The 25928-nt window shown below is 47.6% G+C and overlaps 1 protein-coding gene across 6 annotated transcripts in view; it reads right to left on the minus strand.

The window, feature by feature from the left end:
* The window catches only part of PTPN3 (protein tyrosine phosphatase non-receptor type 3), a 154321-nt gene that overhangs the window by 32571 nt on the left and 95822 nt on the right, over positions 1-25928 (minus strand). For 5 of the 6 annotated variants that reach the window (XM_084776069.1, XM_084776072.1, XM_084776070.1 and 2 more), the window contains exons 9-16: positions 24697-24784; positions 21069-21157; positions 16585-16648; positions 15255-15427; positions 11930-12064; positions 8902-9078; positions 1313-1499; positions 1107-1184 (exon numbers count right to left, since the gene is read on the minus strand). In XM_084776069.1, coding sequence (XP_084632195.1) covers positions 1107-1184; positions 1313-1499; positions 8902-9078; positions 11930-12064; positions 15255-15427; positions 16585-16648; positions 21069-21157; positions 24697-24784 — 991 coding nt within the window. Of the gene's footprint in view, positions 1-1106; positions 1185-1312; positions 1500-8901; positions 9079-11929; positions 12065-15254; positions 15428-16584; positions 16649-21068; positions 21158-24696; positions 24785-24871; positions 25099-25928 lie in introns of those variants that run through there. The other variant, XM_084776073.1, reaches the window with a different exon arrangement.

Raw genomic sequence — 25928 nt, forward strand, 5'->3', positions numbered from 1 at the left:
GAAAGTGGGGGTGAGGGAGATGTTTCCTCAATAGCTATTTAAGCTGTGTGGGAAAGAGGGCCCTGAGGCAGGCCCATGACGTCACCACTGACTCCCTAAAGCTGTAATAGAATGGGTGTAGCACCTGTCTCAATAATGCTATGTACACAGACAGATGGGTGCTGGTCTGTGGTGGCAGCTTGCTGCCACGGCCTAGAGGAACCCATTAGACACAGAGGCCCAGCAACCCGAAGAGCTAGCTGCCTACGCTTATCAGCTTAGCAGGGCTGTAGGGTTCTCTAAATAAGTCCTCCTGGGTAGGCTGTGGGCTGCATTAGATCACCAACCTACACACTCAACTTTCTGAGCCTCAGGGTCCATTTGAAAGATGCGTCTGACAACTGTCGGACGCTTTCTTTATTTCTTCATTTCTTTTGAGATAAGGTCTCCATTGCCATGGACTTGATCTGCAGTCTAGGCTGGCTTCAAACTCACAGTCCTCCTCTGTCAGCCCCTGAAGTGGTGGAGCTACAGACATTTGTCCCCAGGCCTCACTAAGATGGCATGACCGGAGCACAGTGTCGCAAATGTCAGGCCCACAGCAGACACTTACTATAAGGCAGTTAGTTGTGCAACCATAGAAAAGACCCAGCTCTTTGGCCCGAGTAGTTTTGAGTGAGTGTGCACACATGTGTGTACAGGTGTATGCATGCACACATGTGTGTGTATGATTGGAGGCCACAGGTCAACCTCGGGGTCTCATACTCTTGAGAGAGGGTCTTTTACCTGCCCAGACTAGCTGATTCTGCTAGGTAGGCCAGTAAACCCAGGGGTCTATCTGCTTCTGGCTCCGCAGCAGCACTGGGATTAAGGAGCGCCTCCCCCCTCAACCCCAGTCCCCCCCCCCCCACTGATGTTAGGCAGACTCTGGGGCCTGAAAGCAGGGCCTCATGTTTACATGGCAACAACCTCATTGGCTGAGCTACCTCTCTAGCCTCAAGCAACTTTTGCTGTTTTGTTTTGCTAATGCAGTGTAGGTAGGTACGCAGCAGATTTCTGACTGAAATTCAAAAGCCACCTAAAGACTGCATATAACCTAAGGAAGTAGTAACATACTCACGGCATACCTTAAGATTAAATCCAAATCTCCCGTCTTCATCCGGTGTGATGCGGATCAGGACTAGGTAGCCGTCACCATCATCATTCTGGAAGACAAGTGACAGTGTCGTTCACGCCACTTCCCTCAGCAGTCACAGTGACTCATTTGCCTGCCCATGAGAGTGGGTCACCGAGCCACACAAGCAAGCGTGGCAGGAGCCGGAAAGGCCCTCACCTTATCACAGTAGTACTGGCTGGCATCCTCGATGGAGCCCCCTTTGGTCACCTTATGGTAGTCTTCTAAGAACTGCTGGTCCACTCCATCTGGGGAGCAGGAGCCTGGAGCGTTTGAAGACGGAGACACAGAACTGGATGACTTCTGGGTCAGGCAGCTCTGGGCTGGGTTGTTTTCGGACAAACTCCTTCATTGTGGGAGGGGAAGGGGGAGATGTTTTAATGAGTCGATCAATACTATCAGAATAAATATCACTGCCTGTTGGGGAGGCTGGCTGCATCTTGAGATTTCCACGGCGTCCTGGAACCTAGCACTTCTGCAAAAGTCCTCGGGCTACCCATGGACTAGGCTAAATATAATCACATCTGCCTTAGGGGTCAAGGGCAGCGAGGACCGATGGCCACCGATGACCCTCGAGACCAGCTCTCCCTGCAGCTGCTTTGAAGGCCGCTGGGGAAATGTGCAGGACTACTCTGGTTTAACATCTTACTTTTTAACATGGGAGCCACTGCCTAGGCTGACTCAAGAGATTTTTCTGCCTCAGCTCCTTAAGTAACTGGGACTCAGCTAGGAACCCAGTCATTTGATCTTGCCAGGGAACAGAGCATCATTAAAGAGTAATCTACAGGCAGGGGTCGTATATTAGTAAGTGTTGTACCTGGTACTGCAGCCTGCAAAGGGCCCCCCGCCCTCCGCCCCCATGATGGCTTCTCCACCTGGATGATATTGCTAACATCCCCACCTCCGCTGCTGCCTTTCACTAAGCCTCTATTCCACGCCCTTGCCTATAGAGGGCTCTTTAAGTGATACTTCTGTTTCCTAGCAAGTTAAACTTGGGGGTTGGTTGAATTGTTTTCTTTTTCTTTTTCTTTTTTTTTCCTCAGTGTTGAGAGCCCAGGGCCTCTCATAGGGTAGGCAAGCACTGAGCTACACCCCCAGCCTAAATTAGCCTGCTCTAAATATAAAATCGGCACCTATTCACACACAATGATTCAGAGTCTTAATTTATTTGAACAAACTATTCAGCGGGAGACCAATGTGGAAACAGATCCGAGTAAGGGCTGCATCTGGCTGGAGGTTTACTGGTTCTCATCTCCCTAGTGAATAAAAACTACTTTCAACGAAACGGTATCAATGAGTATCCTGTTTATGTAGGTTTTAAAATTTTAGTTTCTGAGTTTTATTTCACAAGATTTCAATGTGTTTTTCTCTTCTAAACACAAAACTCTGGTCTAAGAGCCAGACAGATCTACATAAGTAAGTACTAGGAGAGCCACAGCTATGCAGAGAGACTCTGCCTCAAAAAAACAAAACAAAACAAACAACCAAAAAAAAACCCCCACAAAAAACCCCCAAACTAAGACCAAAAACAAACAAACAAACAAACAAACAAACAAAAAACCCAAAACAAAACAAGAGGCATGCAGATCTTTTATGAGTTTGAGGCCAGCCTGGTCTACAAAGCAAGTACAGGACAGCCAGGGCTACATACAGAGAAACCCTGTCTCGACAAAACAAAACAAAGCAAAATCAAAACCCCCCAAAACCAAAACCAAAACAAACACAAAACACAAAACACAAAACCAAACCAAATCCTCTGATCTAGGGAACACAGAGCTCGAGAGACGCTCCGCAGATAAGAGCACCTGCTGCCCCTGCAAGGGACTTGCTTTGGTTCTCAGCACCCACATGGTGGTCCACAGCCACCCACAGCTTCAGCTCCAAGGGATCCGATGCTCTATTATGTACTCCATGAGCATCCGGCACATGCACGGTGCACACAGATAGATGCAGGTGAAACACTCATATGCATAAGATATAATAAGTCTAAAAACCTTTTAGTTCTATTTTAAAAGAGTAAGCAGTAGCTGCTACAAACACTGACATATCTTAAGACAGCCCACACCCCAACCAATCTTCTAAGTAGAGGTGGAGAGATTATTAGTAGTTTAATGAACAAGTGGCCGGTGTTTTGAACAGCTAAACTCCACACAGAAGGCTCATTCCTGCGGTGCACAGAGCCACTCTGCTTGGTGTTCAAGGTGGATGGAGGGAGAGACTCAAGGAAGAACTGCAAGAGTTGGCCGGGCAGAGTGCTAGGATGCCAAGACAGAAGGTGTCAGAACGGCACAGCTTCCTCTCTGGTCTGGTCAGGGCTCCCTGTGGAACTGCCGGGGATCCAAGATGTAGGGAGGAGAGGCCCGGCCCCATGGGTTGAGGGATTTACAGAGCCTACTGAGGAAGGGGTGTGGGGAAAGAAGCGATAAGCCATCTCTGAACAGGAGGCAGGCAACACAAGAGACTTGTCTCTATCCTCTGGGAAACAGCAGGCAGAGTGGGATAGGGACACCCCAGTCCCTGGGGGACAGAGACAGACTGTCGGGCATTTGAGGATTATGGATATAACATGCATCAGTAACCAAGGTTATGAGAGAAGCAAATTTTCCAAAGAGCTGCAGTGCTGGAGAGATGAGAAACAGCACCATTTCCCATGTAAGACTCGTGTGCGATGTTTTCTCGGATTCAAGAGATGCCTGGGGGTGGGGTGCACATCAGGACCAACTACATGAATGAGAACGCAGAAGGAAAAATAGGACCCAGGAAGACTGAGGTTCCCAGCAGGTGCAAACTGGGTGGCTCTGAGACACCGGCCCTTCCCCAAGGCACATGAGAGCCAGGTCACCAATACAAAGATCCAGAGCACAGACTAGGTTGGAAGGTTCCAGGCTCTTGTGGGTGTTCAAGAGCCTGTGGCTCAGGGATATGGCTATCACCACCACCCCACCTATACGTAATAAGACCCTGTCCATGGCTGGCCCTGAAGAGAACGTTGGATGGTAGCAGATCCTCTCCCACATCCGGTATTGCACTGTCCTCTGGTAAGGGGCTCGCGTGTTGCCAGAGAGCAGTGGCAGAGGAGGAAAACGGCAGAAGGTGGCAAGAAGAACCAGACTGCTTAACTTAAAGAAAAGCAGGCAGGGACACCAGGAGAACTGGAAGACAACGTGGCACGTGTTCTAAGAGGCGGAGCCTGGAGCCTGCATGCCAGGCCAGCATCACAATGTATGACAAAGTGAGTCCAGGAGAGTCAAGGCTACACAGAAAAACCCTACCTCAAAATGAAAATAAAATAAAAATAAAATAAACGTATAGTACAATTTGAGAAAACCACGAATGTCCTTCAGTGTCCCTTGAGGAACAGTTCCAGGACACCATCCATTGCAGATGTTTAAGTCTTTTATAGAAAATATTCTAATATGCTCATTTTATTTATGCCCACTCTCCTGTGTTTTTAAAAGTCATCTTTAGCTTACTTACAATACCTAATTCAGTGCCGATGTCGCACAAACAAATGTCCTTATGAGAAAAAACTACAATCGGCACACGTTTAGTTCCGACCCAGTGACCAGGACAGGCTTCATGACACTGGATGTGTAGCTGATTAAGGCTGTGGATGCAGAACATGTGGGCAGAGAGGGTCAACTGTACCAACAACTTGAGTGTGTAACAGCATAACAGACTGCCACACAGCACGGATCCCTGTTGCTGGCAGGGTTCGCAGACCCCAGGGTGGCAGAAGATGGACCACAGGAATTCTTCCATTGTGGTTTTAGATGGAGAAGACCTGCCCAAGGTCCCTTCCGAAGCATATGCTTTAAAATGGATGTGAGAGCTGCCATATGTCCTACAGAAGAGGGCAGGCCTTCAGGAAAGAGGCAAAGTACAGCCAGTAAGTCACTATGACAGGAAGTGAGGCTCTGGGGCACCATACTGGTGACCCACCAAAACAACTATGACAGAGAAACACCAAACAGTCTATAGGATCCAAGCCTGGGCCGCCACTACCTTTGCTTTCCCCCAGCGTCGGCTCTGAAGGCGAGCTCTTCCTTAGCACACACCTCCTCCCTTTTATCCGGGTGCAAAGGGTTGGGGAATTTGGGTTTTTGTTTTTGCTGTGAAGGAAAGCTACTTCTCCGCAAGAATGTGAACTTCCCCTGGAAGCGAGGAGGGGGAGAGAACAGTGCTGGGAATAACAAAAGCGCACAGCCTGCCTGGCACAAAGCACACTGCCAAGGCTTCAAAACTATAATCATAAACTGTGGCTCTGCTATAAATATGGAACAAACCAGCAAGTGACTCATCTGCCGGGACGATGTTCCTTCCCTGTGCTACTGGGGGTGGGCGGGGTGGGGTGAGGGAGGGGGCTATGCTTTCTTTTCTCTCTTTCTCTTTCTTCTCTTTTTTGAATGAGCACAGAAGAACACTTAATTCTTTTTCAAAAGAGCCCTCCTCGCTGTCTGTGAGCTCGCTCCTCTCATTCTTTGACAGAAGGCTTCTTTTAGAGTCTTAGCACAAATCTGCTGTAGAAAACATATCAAACTCTTCTTAAACATTTTGTAAATACAACGTTACCGGCAGAGTTTCTTCTCAATTAAGTTCAGACCAGCCTGTATGTATCTCTTGCTTGGGGAATAAAGCCAGCTCCACACCTGGGTGTTAAGGCTTCAGAAAGACAAGGAGAGAGTGGTTTCCCTCCAGTGAGGAGGGGTCCTTGACGCCATGGAGGGGACCCGGGTTTTGGTTTTCCAACCATCCATCACTTGCAAAGCCTAGCCACAGGACACTCTGCACTGTCAAGAGCACTCTTGCGATACCATCGTCCGTTTCTCCTAATCTTGGGCTCCAAATGGAGAAGTGCCCTGGGCAGTCCCTTTAAAAGGAAGGTCTCATGAAGGCATTTCGGAGAATCAGTGCGCAAGGTGAAGAAATGAACAGGGCAGAAAAATCACATAAATCAACAAAGCAGATTTTAAACTGTACTTCATTCTCAAGAGTTCAAATGTTAGCAGCCCGTTGTGGGTGGTGGCATGCAGACCTAACCAGGAAGCCTAGCATGCTAACACCCCTTGTGGCTGTAGGACAGCGGGGTCATGCCTTTCCCAACAGTGACTGTTCTCAAAAGCCACAGAACCTGACTGTGACAGTAAAGGCTGATGACACAGTACTGACCCAGCAGGCCTGGAGGCACCTAAAAAAGGAAGCCTTATCAAATTCCGTTTTGTAGTTCCTTCTCTACAACCAGGAAGGATGTCTAAAGTACAATGGTGAACTCAGGAGGAATAAAGCTCTTTTAAATGTCCCCATGTCACCGGATAATATACAACGGTCTTGTACTTGGTCATGACCTTAGTCACAAGAAGTACAGAAACACAAAGGCTCCCAGAGGCTCCCTACCTCCCCTACCTCTGTACAGGTGACAGGTGGCAGGTACTTCACTGGTGAGCCAGCTGAGTAGCCTAAACTTGACTCCTGGGGGTTTGCTCTATTTTCAGTGAATGGCAGAGCCATCCCAACAGCAAGCTAGCATGACAGGAACGGGCAGTACCCATGGAACTGCGTGTGCACATCCTAGTTGTGGGACACACATCTTATTTCAGTTGGCTTAAATCTAAGCAGCTGCCTGTGGTGGGTGGCTTCTGTCCTGGCGGGCGAAGATCTAGAAGATCTTGAGTTCCCCTCCATAGTGAGAACATGTGTGGGCTCCCCCAAGTGCTGGGATGGGGTTCCCTAAGGCCTCTTTTCTCCTCGTGTCAAAGTAACAGAGTCTGGGGGCCCTGGAGGACTCAGACCAGTTCCTCTTCTGTACTCCCGATTTGCTTTTCTACATCTGCTCAAAGTATGTAAAACCACAGGTTCACGCAGTGAAACCCACACATGTCTACTGCGGCCCCCACAACACTGCAGCCTCCACAACACTGTGGCCTCCACAACACTGAGGCAGGCTGAAAGCTGCATGGATCGGCAGTGATTGCGTCCACAAAAGGATCCTGGAGTGCAGGTCACAAAGAAATAATCACAGGGATCGCTTAAGCCGAGATGTTAAAAATGCAGATCATCATAAATAAGATAAAATAAAATAAAACCTTAGCTAGGTGCAGTGGCACACAACTGTAATCCCACCACTTAGGGAGGCAGAGGCAGGCAGTTCTCTGTGAGTTCGAGGTCAGCCTCGTCTACAAAGTGAGCACAGGACAGGCAAGGCTACGCAGGGAAACCCTGTCTCAAAAAAACCAACAAAACAAAAGTGCTGATCATCTGAAGACGTTTGTTGTGAGCAGGGACCTCCTGCATGGAAGTGGGGAGACCAGTAGTTCACCTGTGAATGCCTAACATACACGCAGAGTATACTCAATGCCTGAAGTCTCAAAGTGTCGACAGTAAACATGTACAGAGAGACTGAAGTGCCTGCTTGCTGATCCTCCACTAGGGAGACATCACCTTTCTTGGTTTTGGCCGTTATTTGGGTCTTAACGTTTGAACATCCAATGGCTAAGATTGACCTCTTAATGCCTAATCCTTCCTATCATGATTTAACTTAAAGGCATCAGTTTATGATCTATGTCTTATCTGCTTCAAAATATGACTTGAGACAGTTTATCCCCAAACACACAGATATGATAGAATTGTATACTAAAGGCGAGGAATGAGGAGAAGAGACAGGACGAGATGCTTGGGTTGGGGTAAGCAAATGCATTTGAGTCTAACAGTTGAGAGCTCTAAGCTCTTTGATAACCAGCTGTTACTGAGTAACTAACCAAAAGTCTCAGGTCTGCCATTCAGACCAAACGTACTTCCCCCGCCCCCACCTTTGACCAATGAGGGGAACGTCACTCTAGGAAGAGTGGATGTAAACTGGGTGTGGTGACACATGTCCGTGATCCTGGCATTTGGGAGGTGAAGACAGGAAGATCAAGAGTTCACGATCATCTTCAGCCACACAGCATGTCAGAGGCAAGCCCAGGCCCCAGGCAGCCTGCTGCAAGTGAGTGCTTCACGGGACAGTGAAAGACCAGATGATCAATGTTCCCAGACTGCAAGCCACAGTAGGAAGAAGCACACCGCTTCACCCGTCTCAAGCAGCATCGAAAGACTGCCACTTTGAGAAGAAACTGTCCTCGACAAACATTTGACAAAAAAAAAAAAAAGCATACTTAAAAATTTTTAATTAGTGTGTGCATGTGGGGGCACACGTGGAATGCACTGGGAGAAGCTGGTTCTGCCTTTCCACCATATGGGTATCAGATGCAGGTCAACAACCGACTTGCCAATAAGTGCCTTTACCTGTGGAGCCATTTTGGTAGAGCACTGTTTTGTTTGGTTTCCTGCTTTACATTATTAATTTAAAATGAAAAGGAAACAAAATCCAAAGGCAGTGTTGTTCTGAGAAGGCTCCCAGTTGCTGGTGTGGTCCTGATGACTAAGGTCACAGGGATGTCGAGCTTAAGTGACGCAGAGGAGTCACGGCAAGCGTGCCCTCGAGTCTGTTACTTGGGCAACACAGAAATAGCCTACACCGGGCTCTGCTTGTGCCCTGGGCAGGGCTGTACAAGACCTACAGCACAGCTCCAGCACACAGGTGGTCTCCTGTATACACGGGCATTTGGATTTGTGTTCCCATCTCCAGAGAGCACCTTCGAGAGCCTGCTGCAGGTACCAGCTCCTCTCGCCTCTCAACTGACACCCCAGACTGAGCAAATTCCTCAAGAGCCCAAAGCAGACAGAAAGATGGGAGAATATGTGATGCTTACTCTTGGTGTGGGCTGTGGTTCTGGGAGACTTCGGAGTCACTGTCTTTGGGGGACAGGGATCCCTTGTAGGTATAGAAGACATCTTCGGTTTCCGTGATGTACGTCATCTCGTTGGCCAGGTTGTCCACGGAGGAATGGCGGGGCTTGCGGATTTCGTGCCGGAGCCGAGGACTTCGCCTACAAAGGGGAGAAGAGCGGCAGAGTGCTGATACCAATTTTCACACAGAGGTTTGACTCAGTGGTGGCTGTGTGACCTTGTGATGGGGACTCCCCATGGATGCCCTGACTGGAGCCAGGAATGGGGGTACACACCTGTAACTCCAGCAGGAGGGAGGATTCAGTGTTAAGGGCCAGTTGGGGGAATTAATGAGATCCTGTCTCAAACACAACACAACACCACAACAAAATGAAAACAAAAAATATAAAACCAAATATAAGTCACAGCCAGTAAGGTCGTTCTTACTCAGTAGAATTCAGCTGGGTCGACTCAGGTCTCTGACACATTCGGGGAGGTGGATTGGCCGCCAGAACCATAGTCTCCCCATTAGAAATAGGAAGAACTAAACTGCCTCATGCCGTTTGTCAGTGAATATTGGTTAAGGGTGAGTTACTCTTCTAGAAGGCTCAAGGCATAACAAACCCTCCTGGTTTTTCCTCAGTGTTTCAACAATGTACCCTAACAGGTTTAGCAGGCAAAGTGTGTTACTTCTCACTGAATTTCTCTTGATCCGAGAGGAATACATGACTTTAAAAAGTAGGGTGCATGCCTTTAATCCCAGCACTCAGGAAGGAGAGACAGCTGTATATCTGTGAATTTGAGCCAGCCTGGTCTACAGAGTGAGTTCTAGGACAGCCAGGGCTGCTACACAGAGAAACCCTGTCTCAAAAACAAAAACAAAACACCAAACCAACCAAACAAATCGTGGGCCTGTGCGGCGTGTGTGTGATTGTGAGTATGTGTGTGCGTGTGCGTGTGCGTGTGCGTGTGTGTGTGTGTGTGTGTGTGTGTGTGCAGGCTTATCAACCCAGCCAAGCTGGCTAGTCAGCCCCTGGGATCCTCCAATCTCTGCCTCCCAGCCCAGGGATTACAGGCATCCAAGTCCATGCCTTACTTTTTAATTGTGTGTGCTAGCATCTACACTCAGGTCCTCCTATTTGCACAGCAGACACTTTACACAGACATGTACAGACCAGGGATGCTTATCCCATGCCTGTACTGTGATGGGCATTGGCATGCTGCCCTGCTTTCCATAATTAGCAGTAGTCAGGTGATCGTGGATAAGTCCCATCACCTCTCTGGACCTCAGTGTGCTCACAGCCCCTGAGAATGAGTCAAATGAGACAGGACTGCGCCTGGCTGTCAGGTCCTGTATCACATGACCTTAGTCAGGCTCTCTGCTCCTACAGCATTCCCAGCTTCCTTTTGTCAGCTACTTCTCTTTGGGACTCTCAGGGACTTGCAATGCCCCTGCTGCTGCACAATCAATAGTGTGTGTCCACTGTGGAAGAAAGATGGCTCCTGTGACTCCTGGGAGAAGACCTACAATTAGCATCAAGAGAGCCAAGCCAGTGGCGATGGGGTGACATCCAACCTTGCCATTTCCTGGAGCTCACCAGGGCTCTCTCTGCTTGGCAGAGTTGATGCGCATTAAGGTGGTGCTTTACCTCACACATGTCATTATCATCATCGCAGGACATGTGGCCCCCTGTGGAAGGTTCTTTCCTAGCAGGTCTCTCTCCCTATATCCCACAATCCCATAGATCCTAGCTGGGAATGTCTGGGTCCACCTGTCTTGGAAGCTGCAATGCTAAGCCTACGGAGGCAGGACACAATCTTCCCCGACGTCACTTCTCCTCTTGCTGGTGCTCAGCCATTAGGAGACATTCACCAGAATGGCTGCTATCTTTTGTGGACTATTAAAGTGACCAATAGAAAATTTCACTCGAGCATTTTCTGAAATCTGCTTATGAAGAAGCATTCACACATTATTCCATTGGTGGGAAACTTAGAACCCTGAGGGTCTCGCCTCTTTTCATCCTTCATCCTTTTAACTTCTTTACCGTGGGGACTTCTCAGAGCTTAAAGGCGCTACCATATGCTACGGTTCTAAGGCGGGTATTTTAGCAGCCTCAGCTTCCAGATGCTATTATTTATTTATTTTGCAGTGTTGTAGAATGAAACCAGCGCTTGCACGTGTTGTATTTGTGCTTTACCACTGTGCTTTGCCCTCAGGCCCTGGCCTGATTATTATTATTTTATTTATTTAGTTAGTTAGTTGGTTTTAAAGATTTATTTATTTTGTATACACTGTTCTGTCTGCATGTACTCCTGCTGGCCAGAAGAGGGCACCAGAACTCATTATAGATGGAAGTGAGCCACCATGTGGTTGCTGGGAATTGAACTCAGGCCCTTTGGAAGACCAGCCAGTGCTCTTAACCTCTGAGCCATCTCTTCAGCCCCAAATTAATTAATTTTTAAAAAGGGGCACTTCAAGAGTGTAGTTAGATAGGAGGGATCTGATATTCTAGCACAGAAGGGTAACTAGGATATACAATAATCACTTAAATATTTCAAAACTGCCAGTAGAAAGGACTATTTATTTAGTCATTAGGATCAGGTCCACGTAGTCCAGGCTGGCCTTGAACTCTTGATTCTCTTGCCTCAGGCTCCTGAATGCTAAGCTTACCTGTATCTACCATCACGCCCAGCTACTCGGAGGGTTTTTAAGTTCTCAACACAAAGAAATGCTATTTGTCTGATGGAAATGCCAGCTACCTTGACTTGAATACTATACATGTATTAGACTAGCACAATGTATTCCACAAAGAGATACAATTATCTAAGTGAATTTATTTATTTATTTTTAGGTCACCTTAGCATTATCAGGGGACTGGTTCCTTGGGCGACATGTGGGACACACAAGGGAAGTCTGACTGTAGGCCATCTCTGTTGAAGAACTTAAAGCTGACTTTGTGTTTTTAAGTGAGAGAAGGCACCTGCTGGTGTATGGCATAACAGGAGACTTACCAGTTGGGAGTGATGGGCGGGGACCGGGAAGGCAGGCTCTTGGTTTCTAGCCGCTCCACTGATAAGGACCTCCTCATGGCTGGGTTCCACACCATCCCTCCAATCACCTTTTTGCAATATTGGTTATTTATAGACCTGAAAAAGCAGATGCACGGTCACTTTCCACACTGAAGCGTCCAAGAAGAAAGCAAGCGCAGCCTCCGTGAAATACGGCCTCCCCAGTGCCTTCTCTGAAGGCGGTTACTTAGCAGCACAATGGCAGTGGCTGGACTACGAGGAATGGAGGCAATCAGCTCCCAGAGTGCCCTTTAGAAGTTTTAAAGATTAGATTTACTTATTTTGTGTGTGTATGTGTGTGGGTGTGGGTGTGGGTGCGCGCCATGGTCTATTTGTAGAGTTCAGTAAACGTCGTGCAGGAATCAGTTTTGTCTTTTCACCATGTCGGGCTGGGGATCGAACTCAGGTCGTCAGGCTTGGCAGCAAGTGCCTTGAACCACTGAACCATCCCGTTGGCCCTGCACTTCCTTTCTTGGTCTGGGTTTTCTTTAGGCTATGGCTATAGCTTAGGGTACAACACTTTGGTGAAAATGCTTCTGCGTTTCTACTGCTTTAAATAGCTGAACTGTCTCTAGCCTATCACCAAAGCTACAAGGTTAGAAGGAATGCCAGGATAGCACAGACCAGCCTCCCTCCCACTGGCATGAGCAAAAGAACAGCCATCCTTCAAGATGTTCTCTGTCACCCTGGGCAGCAGATGCGATGGCTGTACACCACTGGGAACTCTGTGACAGCAAAGCTGAGGGCGTACTTAGAACAGCTTCAAGTCATAGTCTTTGAATGTGCTATCTGAGGGATATTTCTGGGTTTTATTTATAGTCAGGGAACTGAAGTCCTGAGGAATAGGTGGACTTAGTAAGCTGTTTGAAGTCTGGTTAGCAGTAATAGTCCTGGCCTTTCCATGAACACCATGCTCTAATGTCTTCAATATTCCATGTATCTCCTTATGGCCTAAGCCCAACTGACAGAAACAACAGAACAAAGACATGTGCCTGGTGGTCTGCTGGCTTCTGTGACAGAACAGCCAGGGTCTCCCTGCTGTCCCCACCGATTTTGAGGGCACTGGGCAGTACCTGAGAAAGAAGAGTGAGAAGACACTAAAATGAAATTCAGGTACTAGTTTACAGTAATGAATGCCACTGACACTCTGGTCTGGTGTTCACTGCAGCATCATTAGGGGACCTTTTCTCTTCCAGGTCACTTGTATCAGAAGCCACATGACCACTGTAAATTAAAGTAAGAGAAGCAGGCAGCATGACTCCAAGGCTTAATATGGCAGATCCCTAGAGCACGTGTCACAGGTTGGTTATTTATAGAATTTGAAACTGTTCCATTGTCCCTGGAAGATAATGAACGCATTCATCTTTTATGGAACCTACCAGAGGGCCCAACCCGCAGACCCACTGATGTCTCTCTAGGGCTGGGCTGGACCGTGGTTTCCTCATCTGTGAAATGAATGGCTGGGGCAAGGGCTGGTGACATGGCTCAGCAGGTAAAGGTGCTTGCTACCATGTCTGAGGACTTGAACTCAACCTCTGAGACCCAGACGACAGAAGAAAGGAACTGACTCCCAGGAGCTGTCCTTGGACCTCCACATGTGCACCACAGCATTCATGTGTTTTCCCCACCCCACCCCTACACATAAATAAGTTAATGTAAAAAAACACACAGACAACAAAAAAAGAACAATTTAAGAGTCAAATTTCGAAAGAAAATAAATTTATATATGTATATATGTGTGTATACACACACACACATACATATTAATATCAAAATTAACAGTATACTGAAAGATGGTACCAATACGAAACTGATGACTTGCACCCCCTACTGCCTTCCACACCTAAGGTGACTCCATCCCGGCTCTAAGCACACTCCTAGAACTCTCACTGCAGGGGCCACTGATCTGCTATGGCTGCTGCTGCCTAGGTTCCTGAGGTGCCTGGTGAGGGAGGCCAGGCCAGGCCTAGAGTGCTCAGCATTACTCCCATCAGGGAAGTCCCCCGGAATGGCATGACCCAGTGAGTGTCCAGCAAAGAGGCATGGCCTCACCAACTGTAGCTATGTGGGCTGTCAGTCCTGACAGCAGCTGGGTGAGCCCTCTGTAGACAGCGCCACTATTGCTGGTAGCTAAGTTGCACTACACTTGGGTCTCTGGCTGCCTAGAGGGGCCACCATGGAGGAAGAGGATTCAGTTTCCATGTGACGTCATGCGGCAAGGCAGCTCCCCAAGTGCCCCCAGTATAGTATTCTTGTGGCCTACTCGTAGTAGAATATGGAATGCATACAAATACTAGACAGGATTTAAGAGCTAAACACCTTAAAGATACGCTTGCTCTTGGCTCATAAGAAACAATACCACCCCACCAGAGGCAATTTGCCCCTGACTAAATCATGATGTTACCTAAAGACAACATGTAATGGGAAAGCCATAGAACATTCTTATCAAATTTCACATCAAATAATAGCTCATACTTGAGCCTCATTCAGAAAAGGCCACATTAAGGACAATCAATCAATCACAGTTCTGAAAAAAACCAGCAAATGATTTAGAAATTCTAACAACTTGATAAAAAGTTTCTGCCGCCGCTTACACAAAGCTGGCTTAGAATAAATGAAACAAAAATGTAAGTCCCACAGTTCCTTTATTTAGAGACCTAATGTATACGTGACACACACAGGTGCAAGTTAATTTTACTGTTCTTATCAGTAATATTTTGAATATTATTCCTGCAGGTAGCATGGGAGAACCTAAGAGGACAGCATTCCTCTTAGGTTCATTGTAAGAATTAAATATAATTATGTTCCTTTTACAAATACTAGGTAATTATCGATTATAATTATTGTTTTATAGCTATTACTGGTAATATATTCCAATGCCACCTGACTCTGGAACCCTTTGTTCATTTTTATGGGGGGCTTTATGAACTAATGTTGTGGGGGAGGGGCTGGCTTAGTGGCCTCTGGCTGTGAAAAGCCGAATGACACTCAGTGTCCTTTATTGGACAGGTTGTGGTGGCAGTTGCCAATTCTGGCTGTCTGAGAACTCAGACAGGGTCGTAGAGAGCAGAAACTAATGCTGGGAATATGAGGCATACCTGAGAAGGTGTACAAAGGGCTCAGCTTCCCCTGGAGAGACTCAGCCACCATTCAGGAATCTAAAACCCGGGGTCCAGCCTGGGACTTCCCTCTCTGCCATGACCAGGTAGTGACCAGCACACATTAATATCTCAGTTCAGCATAGATGGGCCCCGTGAAGTATACTCACTTTTTGGGGTTCCTGGACCCTAGAGTCCAGTACTGAGACAGAACAGTCTTTTCCTGAGGTAGTAATTTTTTTGCCTGAAAGAATGAATGGTGCTCAACACAGGATTTCCACAAGTTTTTGCAAGATCGGTAATTTAGCATGTTGAAGGCCACAATATGTTCCCTGGATTCCGCCTAGGGGGAAGAACAGCAGAAATTTCACTTTAAAGATAGAGGATGATAAAAGGCACAGTAACCAGGGAAGATGTGAAGGAGGGAGGGAGCAGGCTTCCAGAAACCTCCCTCGACACACCCCAGTGTCCCAGGGCTATTTTGGAGCAGGACTGTCAACCCACCGTAGGTGTGAAAATAAAAACGGCCTGAATCTAGGTCTCCTCGCCATGTGGGGTCCTTCACAAACACTCTTGTTTCAAAGCTGCTTATAGTTCAAGAGGGGGCTTATCTAGAGCTCCCAGCTGATAAAATTAAAGCCCAGCCTTAGGGACAGCTCTTCCACCAAGCAGATAGCAGAGATGTTAAAAATCCTGGGGATGGATTCTCCTTCTCTTGCTGCAGGGTGAATTCAAATCCTCACCCTTGGCTTCGCCTTCGGGCGACCTGTTTTTCTTTAGGTTTTCTGATTCCACACGCATTTTGGAATACACACCCTGATCTCCTTGTACTAGGGGTGGGGGCTGGGGGCAGGCAGGCATCCAGGATTCCAGGCCTTGGTACTCAGAGCTTTAGTGATCCCGTTTCTAAGGGTCCACTCTCAGTGCGGGGCCAGTCTGAGGGCAAATCCTCTTTGCACAGTTGGGAAGTGGACACAGTGACAGCCAGTGACAACTATGCGGCATAACAAGACAGGGCGTGGTGTGGAAAGGGCAGGCGCCTCGGTTCCAATTCCAGCTCCCTCACTCTGAGGCTGTGAGAGCCTTGGCTTTCTCACTGAGTGTCCAAACAAACAGAGTCGTCTAGGACTCTGCTCACCCCTAACAAGCGGTCACTCTCAGAGCTCAAGCCGCATGGATGCTTCCTGCTACGCGGCAGTAGGCGCTGCCGGGCGCTTGGACCTTTACTCATACAGCTCCCTGACAAGCGGCCATTACTTGAGCTTCTAGAAACAAAGTAAAGTGGGGGCTAGAGGAGGTGAAATTAACTGCCCAGCGGCTCAGCAGAGGAGTTAGGAGCTGGACCTACAGAGACTGACCCACGGAGAGGACCACAGGGTCTGAAGACCTAATGGTCACGGTCTTTCCATCCTAAGACACAGGAAGCAATCTCTGAGGAACCGAGCACGGGGGGAAGCCTCAACAAATGCAGCCAACACAGCAAGCGTGGGTAGAACTCACCTGTTTTTGCCGCTGGTGTAGGAAGAACTTTTTCCTTTTGAAAGAAATTTTGAGTATGTTCACCCTGTAAAAAGCAAAGCAAAACAAAACCACACATAGCACAAAAAATAAAACAGGATGCAAAGCGAACAAAGACATCGGGGCTCAGCCGGACATGGGTCCTCTATTTTGTGATCCGACTGGACGCGAGCTGCTGGGAGTGTGCCTCGGCCAAACTCAAGGAGCTCCACGGGGCCTCTGGATTGTGAGGCAGCTTTTAAATAACTAGGAGCATGGGCCATGCGCACTCTTTGCTGTTAAGTCTCTTTGTGACACTGAAGCCCTCCCTGCAGGAGCTGATGCCTACGCGGGGGCAAAGACAGCCAGCGGAGGGCAGTGTGGAGCAGAGGGAGGACAGATCTGGGTTATACCCCAGCTCTGTTACTTAACAGCCAGCCACATGTGCATAATACAGGAAGAAAGTCACCAGCCATCACCAAGTATATTTTCATATGCCAGGCCACTGCCATGGGCTTTACAAGCTCGGCTTCTACTGAGTCTTGCAACAGTCCCAAACACTGCGTAGTTATCCTGCACCCAGTACCCAGAAGAGGAGTCGCTGCTGGAAGCCAGGCTCTGTGCTTGGGGCTCGGCCTTCAGAGCCCATAATCTTGGACCCTATGTTATCTGCTGAGTGGTGGCCTGTCACAGCCTCTCTCAGCACGGTCCTATGACAATTTAGATGGAGTAAGCGTGTCAAATTCTTACATGATTCTTGAAACACCACGGGCTCTCAGTGTTGGTTCACTTCATTAAAACTGGTAAATAAATGACACGTGTGTGTGTGTGTGTGTGTGTGTGTGTGTGTGTTCATGTGGGGGCATATGTAGAGGCCACAGGTCAACCTTGGGTGCCCTTCCTCGGGTGCTGTCCAGCTTATTCTTTGAGACAAGGTCTCTGGTTTGACTTGGAGCTCACCAAGTACATGAAGTGAGGCTGGCCAGTGACCTCAGAGACTAACCTCGCTGCCCCCCCCCCCCAGTGTTGGGACCGCAGATGTGTACCCACAAGCTCAGTACTAGCTCACCATTTAAACAGACTCTATTCACTATGACAAGTGTCTATAATCCACACAGTATTTGGAGGAAGAAAGGAAGTCTACTGTTCTCTAGGACCATATCAAGACTTTGACATAGTTCTAGAACAGAAAGGTAGAACAAGTAAAGTGAAAGGGCAGTCATCCGGCATGTCCTCAGGGGATCAGCCACACGCATGTACACCACACACACACACACACACACACACACAGAGAGAGAGAGAGAGAGAGAGAGAGAGAGAGAGACAGACAGACAGACAGACAGACAGACAGACAGACAGACAGACAGAGAAAACACTTGCATTATATATTAAAACCTATTATAAATAATCTGCTGGCAGATAAGCCTACTTGACAAGTGAATTCTGGGAGTGACTACAGGCTACTCTGTAAGGTTCAGTTCTTTGAGGTGGCCATCCTGGAACAGGTTACACCCTGAGCCAGGCAGGTCTCCTCCATACAGTCTGTATTGAGGGACAGACACAGGAATCCCCATTTCTCAGGAGTCTGGGAACACACTCATAAGTTTATGAGTTCCCACCCTGGTCTTGTTGGGCACAGACTGCTTGCGTGCTAATTGCTTCCTGGGGGTGGGGTATCCCCCACTAGGCCCGCTGGGTCAGTGTTCTGCCTCGGTGCTGCCAACTCTCTCCTAGCCTGTATTAGTTGCTAGTGCAAACCTGAAGAAGGGAGACACCATTTCCAGGCTGAAGGCCCTTCAGTGGCAGTCACAAGGAAATAGGAAATGCACTGAGTGTCTGTCTAGAGGGACCAAGTCCTGGGCCAGGTCCCAGGGACAGAGAGAACAAGACAGTGGGTACTGCCATCGGGACATTCATAATCTACCAAAGGAGACAGGCACCAGATGATGCACACAGCCACATCCTGGTGACCACTGCACGCAGGAGAAACTAGTTCTCATCAGCTCATCAAGGATTAAGTCTACTCCAGTGTTCTGTGAGGCTCTCCATGGTCAGGTCACTCTAGTGACTGGCCAAGGCACACTGTGCGTGCTCTAGCCTTAATCAACCATCTACCCTGGACTGACCACTGTGTTCTTCCTGGAGATATGCACACTCTGTACCTTCTTTCTAGAATGTACTCCCCGAGGCCAAAGCCTATCCTCTTTAGAGTCATTCCTGTAGGCTCTGGGTCCTTCTGCACCTGCTCTGTGACCTGGTTACTCTCCAGTGATGACTGCCCCACTGGTTGTAGTTAGTCTGAAGTGCTCGTGTGTTTGAACAATTCACCCCCTAGCTGATGATACGGTTTTAGGAAGTTGTGGAGCCTTTGGGAAATAAGGCCTAGCTATCAGGAGTGGGTCAGTGGCAGTGGGCCCTGTGGGCCTCAACCTGGGCTCTTTTGGTTTTTTTGACCCACCAAGAGGTAGAAAGGCCATTCCTGGCAAGCTCCTACTGCCCAGCACGGAGCCACTCAAGTACTTTACCTGCATGGCATGCTGGATCCTCTGAATGATGAGCCAACTTTGCTTCCCTCAAGTTGTTTCTATCACTTTTTGTGTTGTAGTGTTATGAAAATTAATATAGCACTGGCAACAGGGAGCTGGTGTGAAGCTGAAGGGTAACCGAGGTTAGCAGAGCGAGCTCCCGGGGAACTGGATGGCTGTCAAAAGTCCCTGTGGGTGGGTCCTGCCCCAAATGCTTCCGTTTACAGATGGGCTGTGCTAAGTTTTTGGCTTCCAAGCTGAAGTATCCTTAAAGGAGCCAAATCTGCCTCTAAGTGAGATATGTAGACCCTGCTCACGGACCTTCGCAGATTCAGCCACAGACGGAGCTGGACTCCGGTGGCATCTGGCCTGCAGTACTGGAGGAGAGCCAGGCCCATGCCCACTGCCTGGTCCTTTGTCCCTAGCAGGCCACACCCCAGCTAGCTAAGCCATGGCTCGGGTTTCCTGCTTCCAGTGGGGAGCTCAAGACGCTCTTATCACCTGTCACACTGACCCTATGACAAAACTGAGGACCATGGCACACTTGGTTGAAAATTAAATGCACTTAAAATCAGCTGAGAAACCAGTGTCTCTAAATGTGTACGCCATTTAAGCATTTCCCCACAAATACAACTATTAGTGGTAGGATGAAACACAGGTCCTGGAGTGACAAACTGGATGCGAATTTCAACTGCACCATTATTAGCAGCATGAGACTGACAGCTTTTACAAAGGCCCTTGTTCTACGGCTGCCTCTGCTGTGAAGCCAGGGATAAGAATGTCTTACTCAAGGCTTAAACGCGGTAAGTGAAATACACAGCAACACGACGTGGATACCGCCAACACTCAGTCATATGACAGCCGCTACTCACGGTTAATGCCCTTAGACTTTTATTTATAGGGTCCCCCACTACCTCCCATCATAAACAATGCTGTGATGACCATCCTCGCATCTCAGTTTGCGAAGGTTCTAGGCAGTCAAACTGAGGAACATGTATAAACCTAATGTCAAATCTGGCGTGCTGGCATGGAAAGATGGCTCAGAGGTTAAGAGCACTGTCTGTTCTTCCAAAGGTCTTGAGTTCAATTCCCAGCAACCACATGGTGGCTCACAACCATCTATAATGGGATCTGGTGCCCTTTTCTGGCATGAAGGCATACATGTGGGCAGAATATTGTGTAAATAATAAATAAATAAATCTTTTAAAAACTAAGAAAACATGCCCCCACCCCTGCCTTGCACACACTCATGCTGTCATTTATGACAGGGTATCACTTAGGTAGCATAATATTTCCCTTAAGAAAGCTCCCTGTTGCCTGGTACGGTAAACTCAAAGTCATCTAGAAAAGACAGCCCACTCTCCCTTCCCCATCTCTGCTCTTGTTTCCTATAGAGTCAAAGGCCTGGAGTCAACCACAGTTTAAAAATACTACCATCTGGCCTCTTTCGAGAGGCAGAGGCCACAGCCAGGTAATTTTCATTATAGAATACTGGGATAATTGTTTGATTTTATTATGTACTGTTTTAAATCTTTTAGAGGACTTAATTTGTAGATTATACTTTTCCACAGGTATGTATGCTGAAGGGAAAACACACACACACACACACACACACACACACACACACACCCCTTGCTACTATTTACAGGTTCAGGGTTTCCAGAGTCTAGAACTGATCGCACACACATACAAGGGATTTCTCGATGCCAAGATCAGCCTTGTATCAATATCCACCAACTACCCCAACCACAAGACGACTAGAGGAGGGAAGTTAATGAAAACCTAGGTTAACCTTCCCACGTGCCAAATCTGGATCAAATTCAGAGTTCAGGGTTTACAACTTGGGGGTGGGGGAGCTCTAGCCATTCTTCAGAAATAAAAGTTTAAAATTAGAGCTAGCATTACTTTTGCTTGGCATATTTTAAAAGCATGATTCAGACAATTTCAAGTGTTTGCACTTACCAAGGGTAGAAACTTGTGCAAATGTATTTTCGGTACACTGCAATGCCCGCAGAAGCAATTCCGATCATTAGATCTAAATTGTGCAGATCCTGGTGAGGGAAAAGGAAGAGTCCAGGTTCACCGTGTGCTACAGCCATGCTTATACTCTGCTAACTTTAAAGCACCCACGCTTTTATAAATAGCGGTATATATCCGCTCAGGAGGGGGAAGCGCCTCCAAGCACGGAAACGTCCCCACTTGGCAGCCAGTTAAGAGCAAGTAGTTGGTACCTAGCTCTAAAGTGAAAACACACACACACACCCCATAAACAAACACACATATCATGAGCGCACACACACAGCATGTCATAAGCACACACACAGCATGTCATAAGCACACACACAGCATGTCATAAGCACACACACAGCATGTCATAAGCACACACACACACAACATGTCATAAACATACAACATGTCATAAGCACACACACAGCATACCATGAACACAGAACATGTAATAAACAAACACACAGCATGAACACACAACATAGCCTGTCATAAGCACACACACAGCATGTTATAAACAAACATACATGTCATAAGCACACACAGCATACCATGAACACAGAACATGTCATAAACAAGCACACACAGCATGAACACACAACACACAGCCTGTCATAAGCACAGACACACATGCACACGCACACCCCACAGCATGTCATGATTCCTGGCCCCTGGTTTAGGAGGTTACCAGATAAGATTACACACTCCACAGAGTCCTATATAAACACTTCTGAATTTCCAACCATCAGCGTTTGAGAGCCACATGAGACTCAAACAGACCTCTTCCCTGAACAGCCCTGTACAAATCTCAACTTCAATTACTGAAGAGGCTTTAGCTATTATGAAATGATAAAAGAAAAATTACACATGTAGACACGATTCTAAATCCAATTAAGAAATAAATGTTGCTTATAAATCCAGTGCAACTACACTGGCTGAGGGCTTGTGTGCTTGGCACTGCCATCTATTATACAGACACAGAAGGAAAGCACAAAGAATTAAAGCGGTTTTAAATCCATTTGAGCATAAGCAAATTACATTCAAAGGGACACGTATTTCTGTTTTTTAGTCAGATATGGGGCAGAGCCAGTTACAAGTGAGGGTGAACCTCTGCCCTGCCACTCACAGGGTGGCTGTGTTGGCTGGAGCTCAGGAGGGCCTTCATTCCTCTCTTTGCATCCTAAAAATTATGGGATCCACCTCAAAGGCTGACATCAGGCTCGTAGTACCGAAAACGGGAAGCACCCAGAACAGAGCTGTGTACAGCACGCGGGCTCAGGAACTGGTACATGGCCTGTGTAACAAATGATGAGGTAGGCTCGCCGTTTGCGAGTATCAAAGGGACAAGGGGAGGTACAAGAGCTGGACAGGAAATGGTGTGGGTACAGAGGAAGTCCTGAGTATCCACACCAGACGCCAGGCTAAAATCACACATGTAGGCAAAGCCATACGGAGTGGCGAAGAACAAGGCTGCTGCAGGTGTGACACCCACCACGGTAACAGGAAAAGGAATTACATTGATAAATGACACTGAATGAATGGCTCGGTGGGCTAAAAACCGGATCACGCCGGATCTATTGTCTTTCGGTGTACACATTTACCAAGACAATTATAGTTTATCCTAGTTAGCCATTTAATAAATTCCCACATCTCAGCTTCCTTCGCAGAAGAGCAGATCACGTGACCAGTTCTGGTCCCCTGCCCTACGCTCTGGGCATAAGTGATGTGACTTTCCTGGTTGGAGGCACTGAAAAGCTATGTGCCACCCTCAGGCGTCTGATACCAGGGAGCCCCATGGGAAGACCATGACGTTGTGAAGGAGCCGAGACTGGGGAGTTACTGAGTGGTAGAACTCTACTGAAAACTGCTCTGTGTGGTACCAAGCTGCTCTGATATGGGAGTGTCCACTCAGTACCGCCTCCTCAGTGTCGGGGATGCAGGCATCTATCAGCAATCCCTCTAATACCTGGAGGAACTGAGGTTGGATCTCAGCTGATCTGCCTCAAAACCCAGAATGGTCCTGTGTGTGTGTGTATGTGTGTGTGTGTGTGTAATTGATTTATTCATTTTATATTATGTGCCAGGGTTTTACCTGCACACGTGTGAAGCATCCTGTTTGTTCTTGAGGCCTGCAGAGGTCAGAAAAGGGTATCGGATCCCCAGGAACTAGAGCTGTGCATGGCTGTGAGGCAACATACGGGTGTTGGGAATCAAACACTGACCCTCTACGAGAGCAATGTGTACTTTTAACCACCAAGTGAATTCTTTCTCTTTTGAGATACGGTCTCCATATGTATACCAGGCTGTCTTAGAACTCACTATGTAGCCCAGGCTGGCCTCAAAATTATATTCTCCTTGCCTCAACCTCCCTGGCACCCAGGCCTGGTCGTGTACGATGGTAACCCCAGCACTGAGGAGTGGGGACGGTGGATCCCTGATGCTCACTGGGCAGCCAGACAGTGGATATCGGGTTCAGCGACCGATGCTCTTTTAAAAGATAAAGGTGGAGAGTGACTAAGAAGACCCCAACACCAACTTCTGGCTTCCATAGGCGTGCATACATCTTGCATCTAGCTATGCCTACGTACTCCTACATATGCACACACACAAACATACATACACATAACTTACACACACCATACACAAACATACACATGTTACCGTGTTTGAGTAAGCAGCTCGAATAATGCTTAAGATGCAGCAGGGAGCTTGGCTCAGTAAATTGCCACTTTAAAATGGAGTCATAAAATCATGTGACTGCAGAAGGAGGGGGGCATTTGTGGGGAAGAAGGGGGTCCAGAGGAGAGTCTAGAGAGGGTGATGAGTGATTAAACATGAGCAAAATACAATGCTATGCATACAGGGCAATGAACACCTCCCCTGCACTGTTAAGCTGGAGGCCCCGGCTGCCTCAATATGACTATATAGCTGAGGATGACCTTGAACTTTTGACCCTCTTGCCTCTCCCTCTCGAATGCAGGGATCATGGGTAGACACCAGCAACCCCAGCTTAGGTGGGGCTGGGAATTGAACCCAGGGCTTTATGAATGCTGGACAAGAGACACCCTCAGCCCCAAACCATCATTTTAAAAGACAGAAAAAAATGGATTTTGCCCATTTAGATTAAGCCATAACATGGAATGGTGTTGGAAAGCTTGTAAGTCTCCTGTGCCCTGATCCCTCACAAGTGTGAACAAAGCAATCAACTGAATGACAGCTAGGACTCAGACACTCAAAAAAACTTTCCAAGTATCTCTCTCTCTCTTTTTTTAAAACTAATTTATTTTAGATTTGTTTTATTAATTATTTTGTGTGCATGAATGTTGTGCCTGCATGTATGTCTGCGTACCCCATGCGTGCCTGGTTCCCGACTAGGTTGTGAGCTGCCATGTGTGTTCTGGGAATCGAACCCAGGTCCTCTGCAAGCACAAGTGCTCTTAAACGCTGAGCCAGTTCTCCAGCCCCCAAGTTTCTTTTAAAGGGTCTTATTTGTTACACTGGGAGAGAAACAATCCCCCAAGGACCTTTTCAAGCTTACATAAGTAAAACTAGACAGTAGTTTTCTGAGCTAAAGGGTACATACTCTGCCGCCATGAAGCTCCACTCCGTAGAATTCAAGGGTCCGAGCTATGTTGATGTAGCAAGATTCAGCTTCTGACTGCTTTAGCCCACTGCAGAAGAAAAGAGAAAATGCAAAGCTCACCCAATAGGTGGAGGAGATTCACTCGAGCTTTTTAAAAAAAAAAAATTAAAACTACCTGGAAAGTGTTGGAATAGCTCTCTGTAACAATTATTAAAAGCTACTAAATGCTTTGGCCCAGTCTCCCTAAGCACTCCAACTTTAAATTCTAATGAAGCAGGTTTTCCTTCTTGTCCATGGAACCTGACCTCCTCTAGACCCCTTAGGCTTTTACGAAGAAACACTCCCCCACTTAGTGCGCTCTCAGAGAGGTCTTCAGACAGTGGAAACTATCTCTCGCCTCTCAAAACGCCTGCCCTCACTGTGCCAGGTCGCTCAATTAATAGGTGATCTTTCATCGTTTTTTTGCCTCCCTATTCTCTCAACAGTGGCCTCATGCTTCAGACGCCAGTGGCCCTTGTGCTATTTTAGGATGCTGACTTCTGTCCCAGGAGCAATTCCGGGAGAGAGGGCTGGCAGCTCCCTCTAAGAAGGTACGCTGGTAGCTTGCCCTTTGTTTTTATGGCCTTCCTAAGAAATGAGATGGTCTCTGGGGAGCTGGTCTGGGTCAGCATGGTCCCCAGTTAATGGGAACAGAACAGCTGCCACAGTGATGAGTGGGAAGTATCTGTTAGAGGCAAAGCTGGTGCCAGGGCGACTCCCAATGTGGAGGACAAGCGGCAGTTAGGGCCCAGGGCCCAGGGCCCAGGACCCAGGACCACCCATCCCATCAGCTCTCCAGTGTACCTGCCTCTCCACTCAACAACACCTGAGGGAAGGGCTTGTTTTATTAAAGAGGGTAGATAGCTAAAAGCTATGCCTGGCTCAGTCAGCTTGTAGGCCAACCAACCAAACTGAGAATGGGCATTTCCTTGAGGAATTAACTAATGTCCATGACATTTCGAAGGAGGAATGTGCCAGCTATCGCCCTCACATTTTTTTATGCTGCACAAAAAACCCCCCGCAAGCAATGCTAAACATGTACTTGCCACCATTCCATCTTAAAGGTTCAAAACAAACAAACAAACAAAAACAAAAAACATTGGAAGACAAGGAAGCATTAAACACAAAGTGATGATAAATACCCAGCCTGAGTTCCATAGCCCCTCCATCCTACCCTGCTCCCCCCCCACACA

This window comes from Acomys minous (assembly GCF_964271855.1).
Source record: "Acomys minous genome assembly, chromosome: 1".
NCBI lineage: Eukaryota > Metazoa > Chordata > Mammalia > Rodentia > Muridae > Acomys > Acomys minous.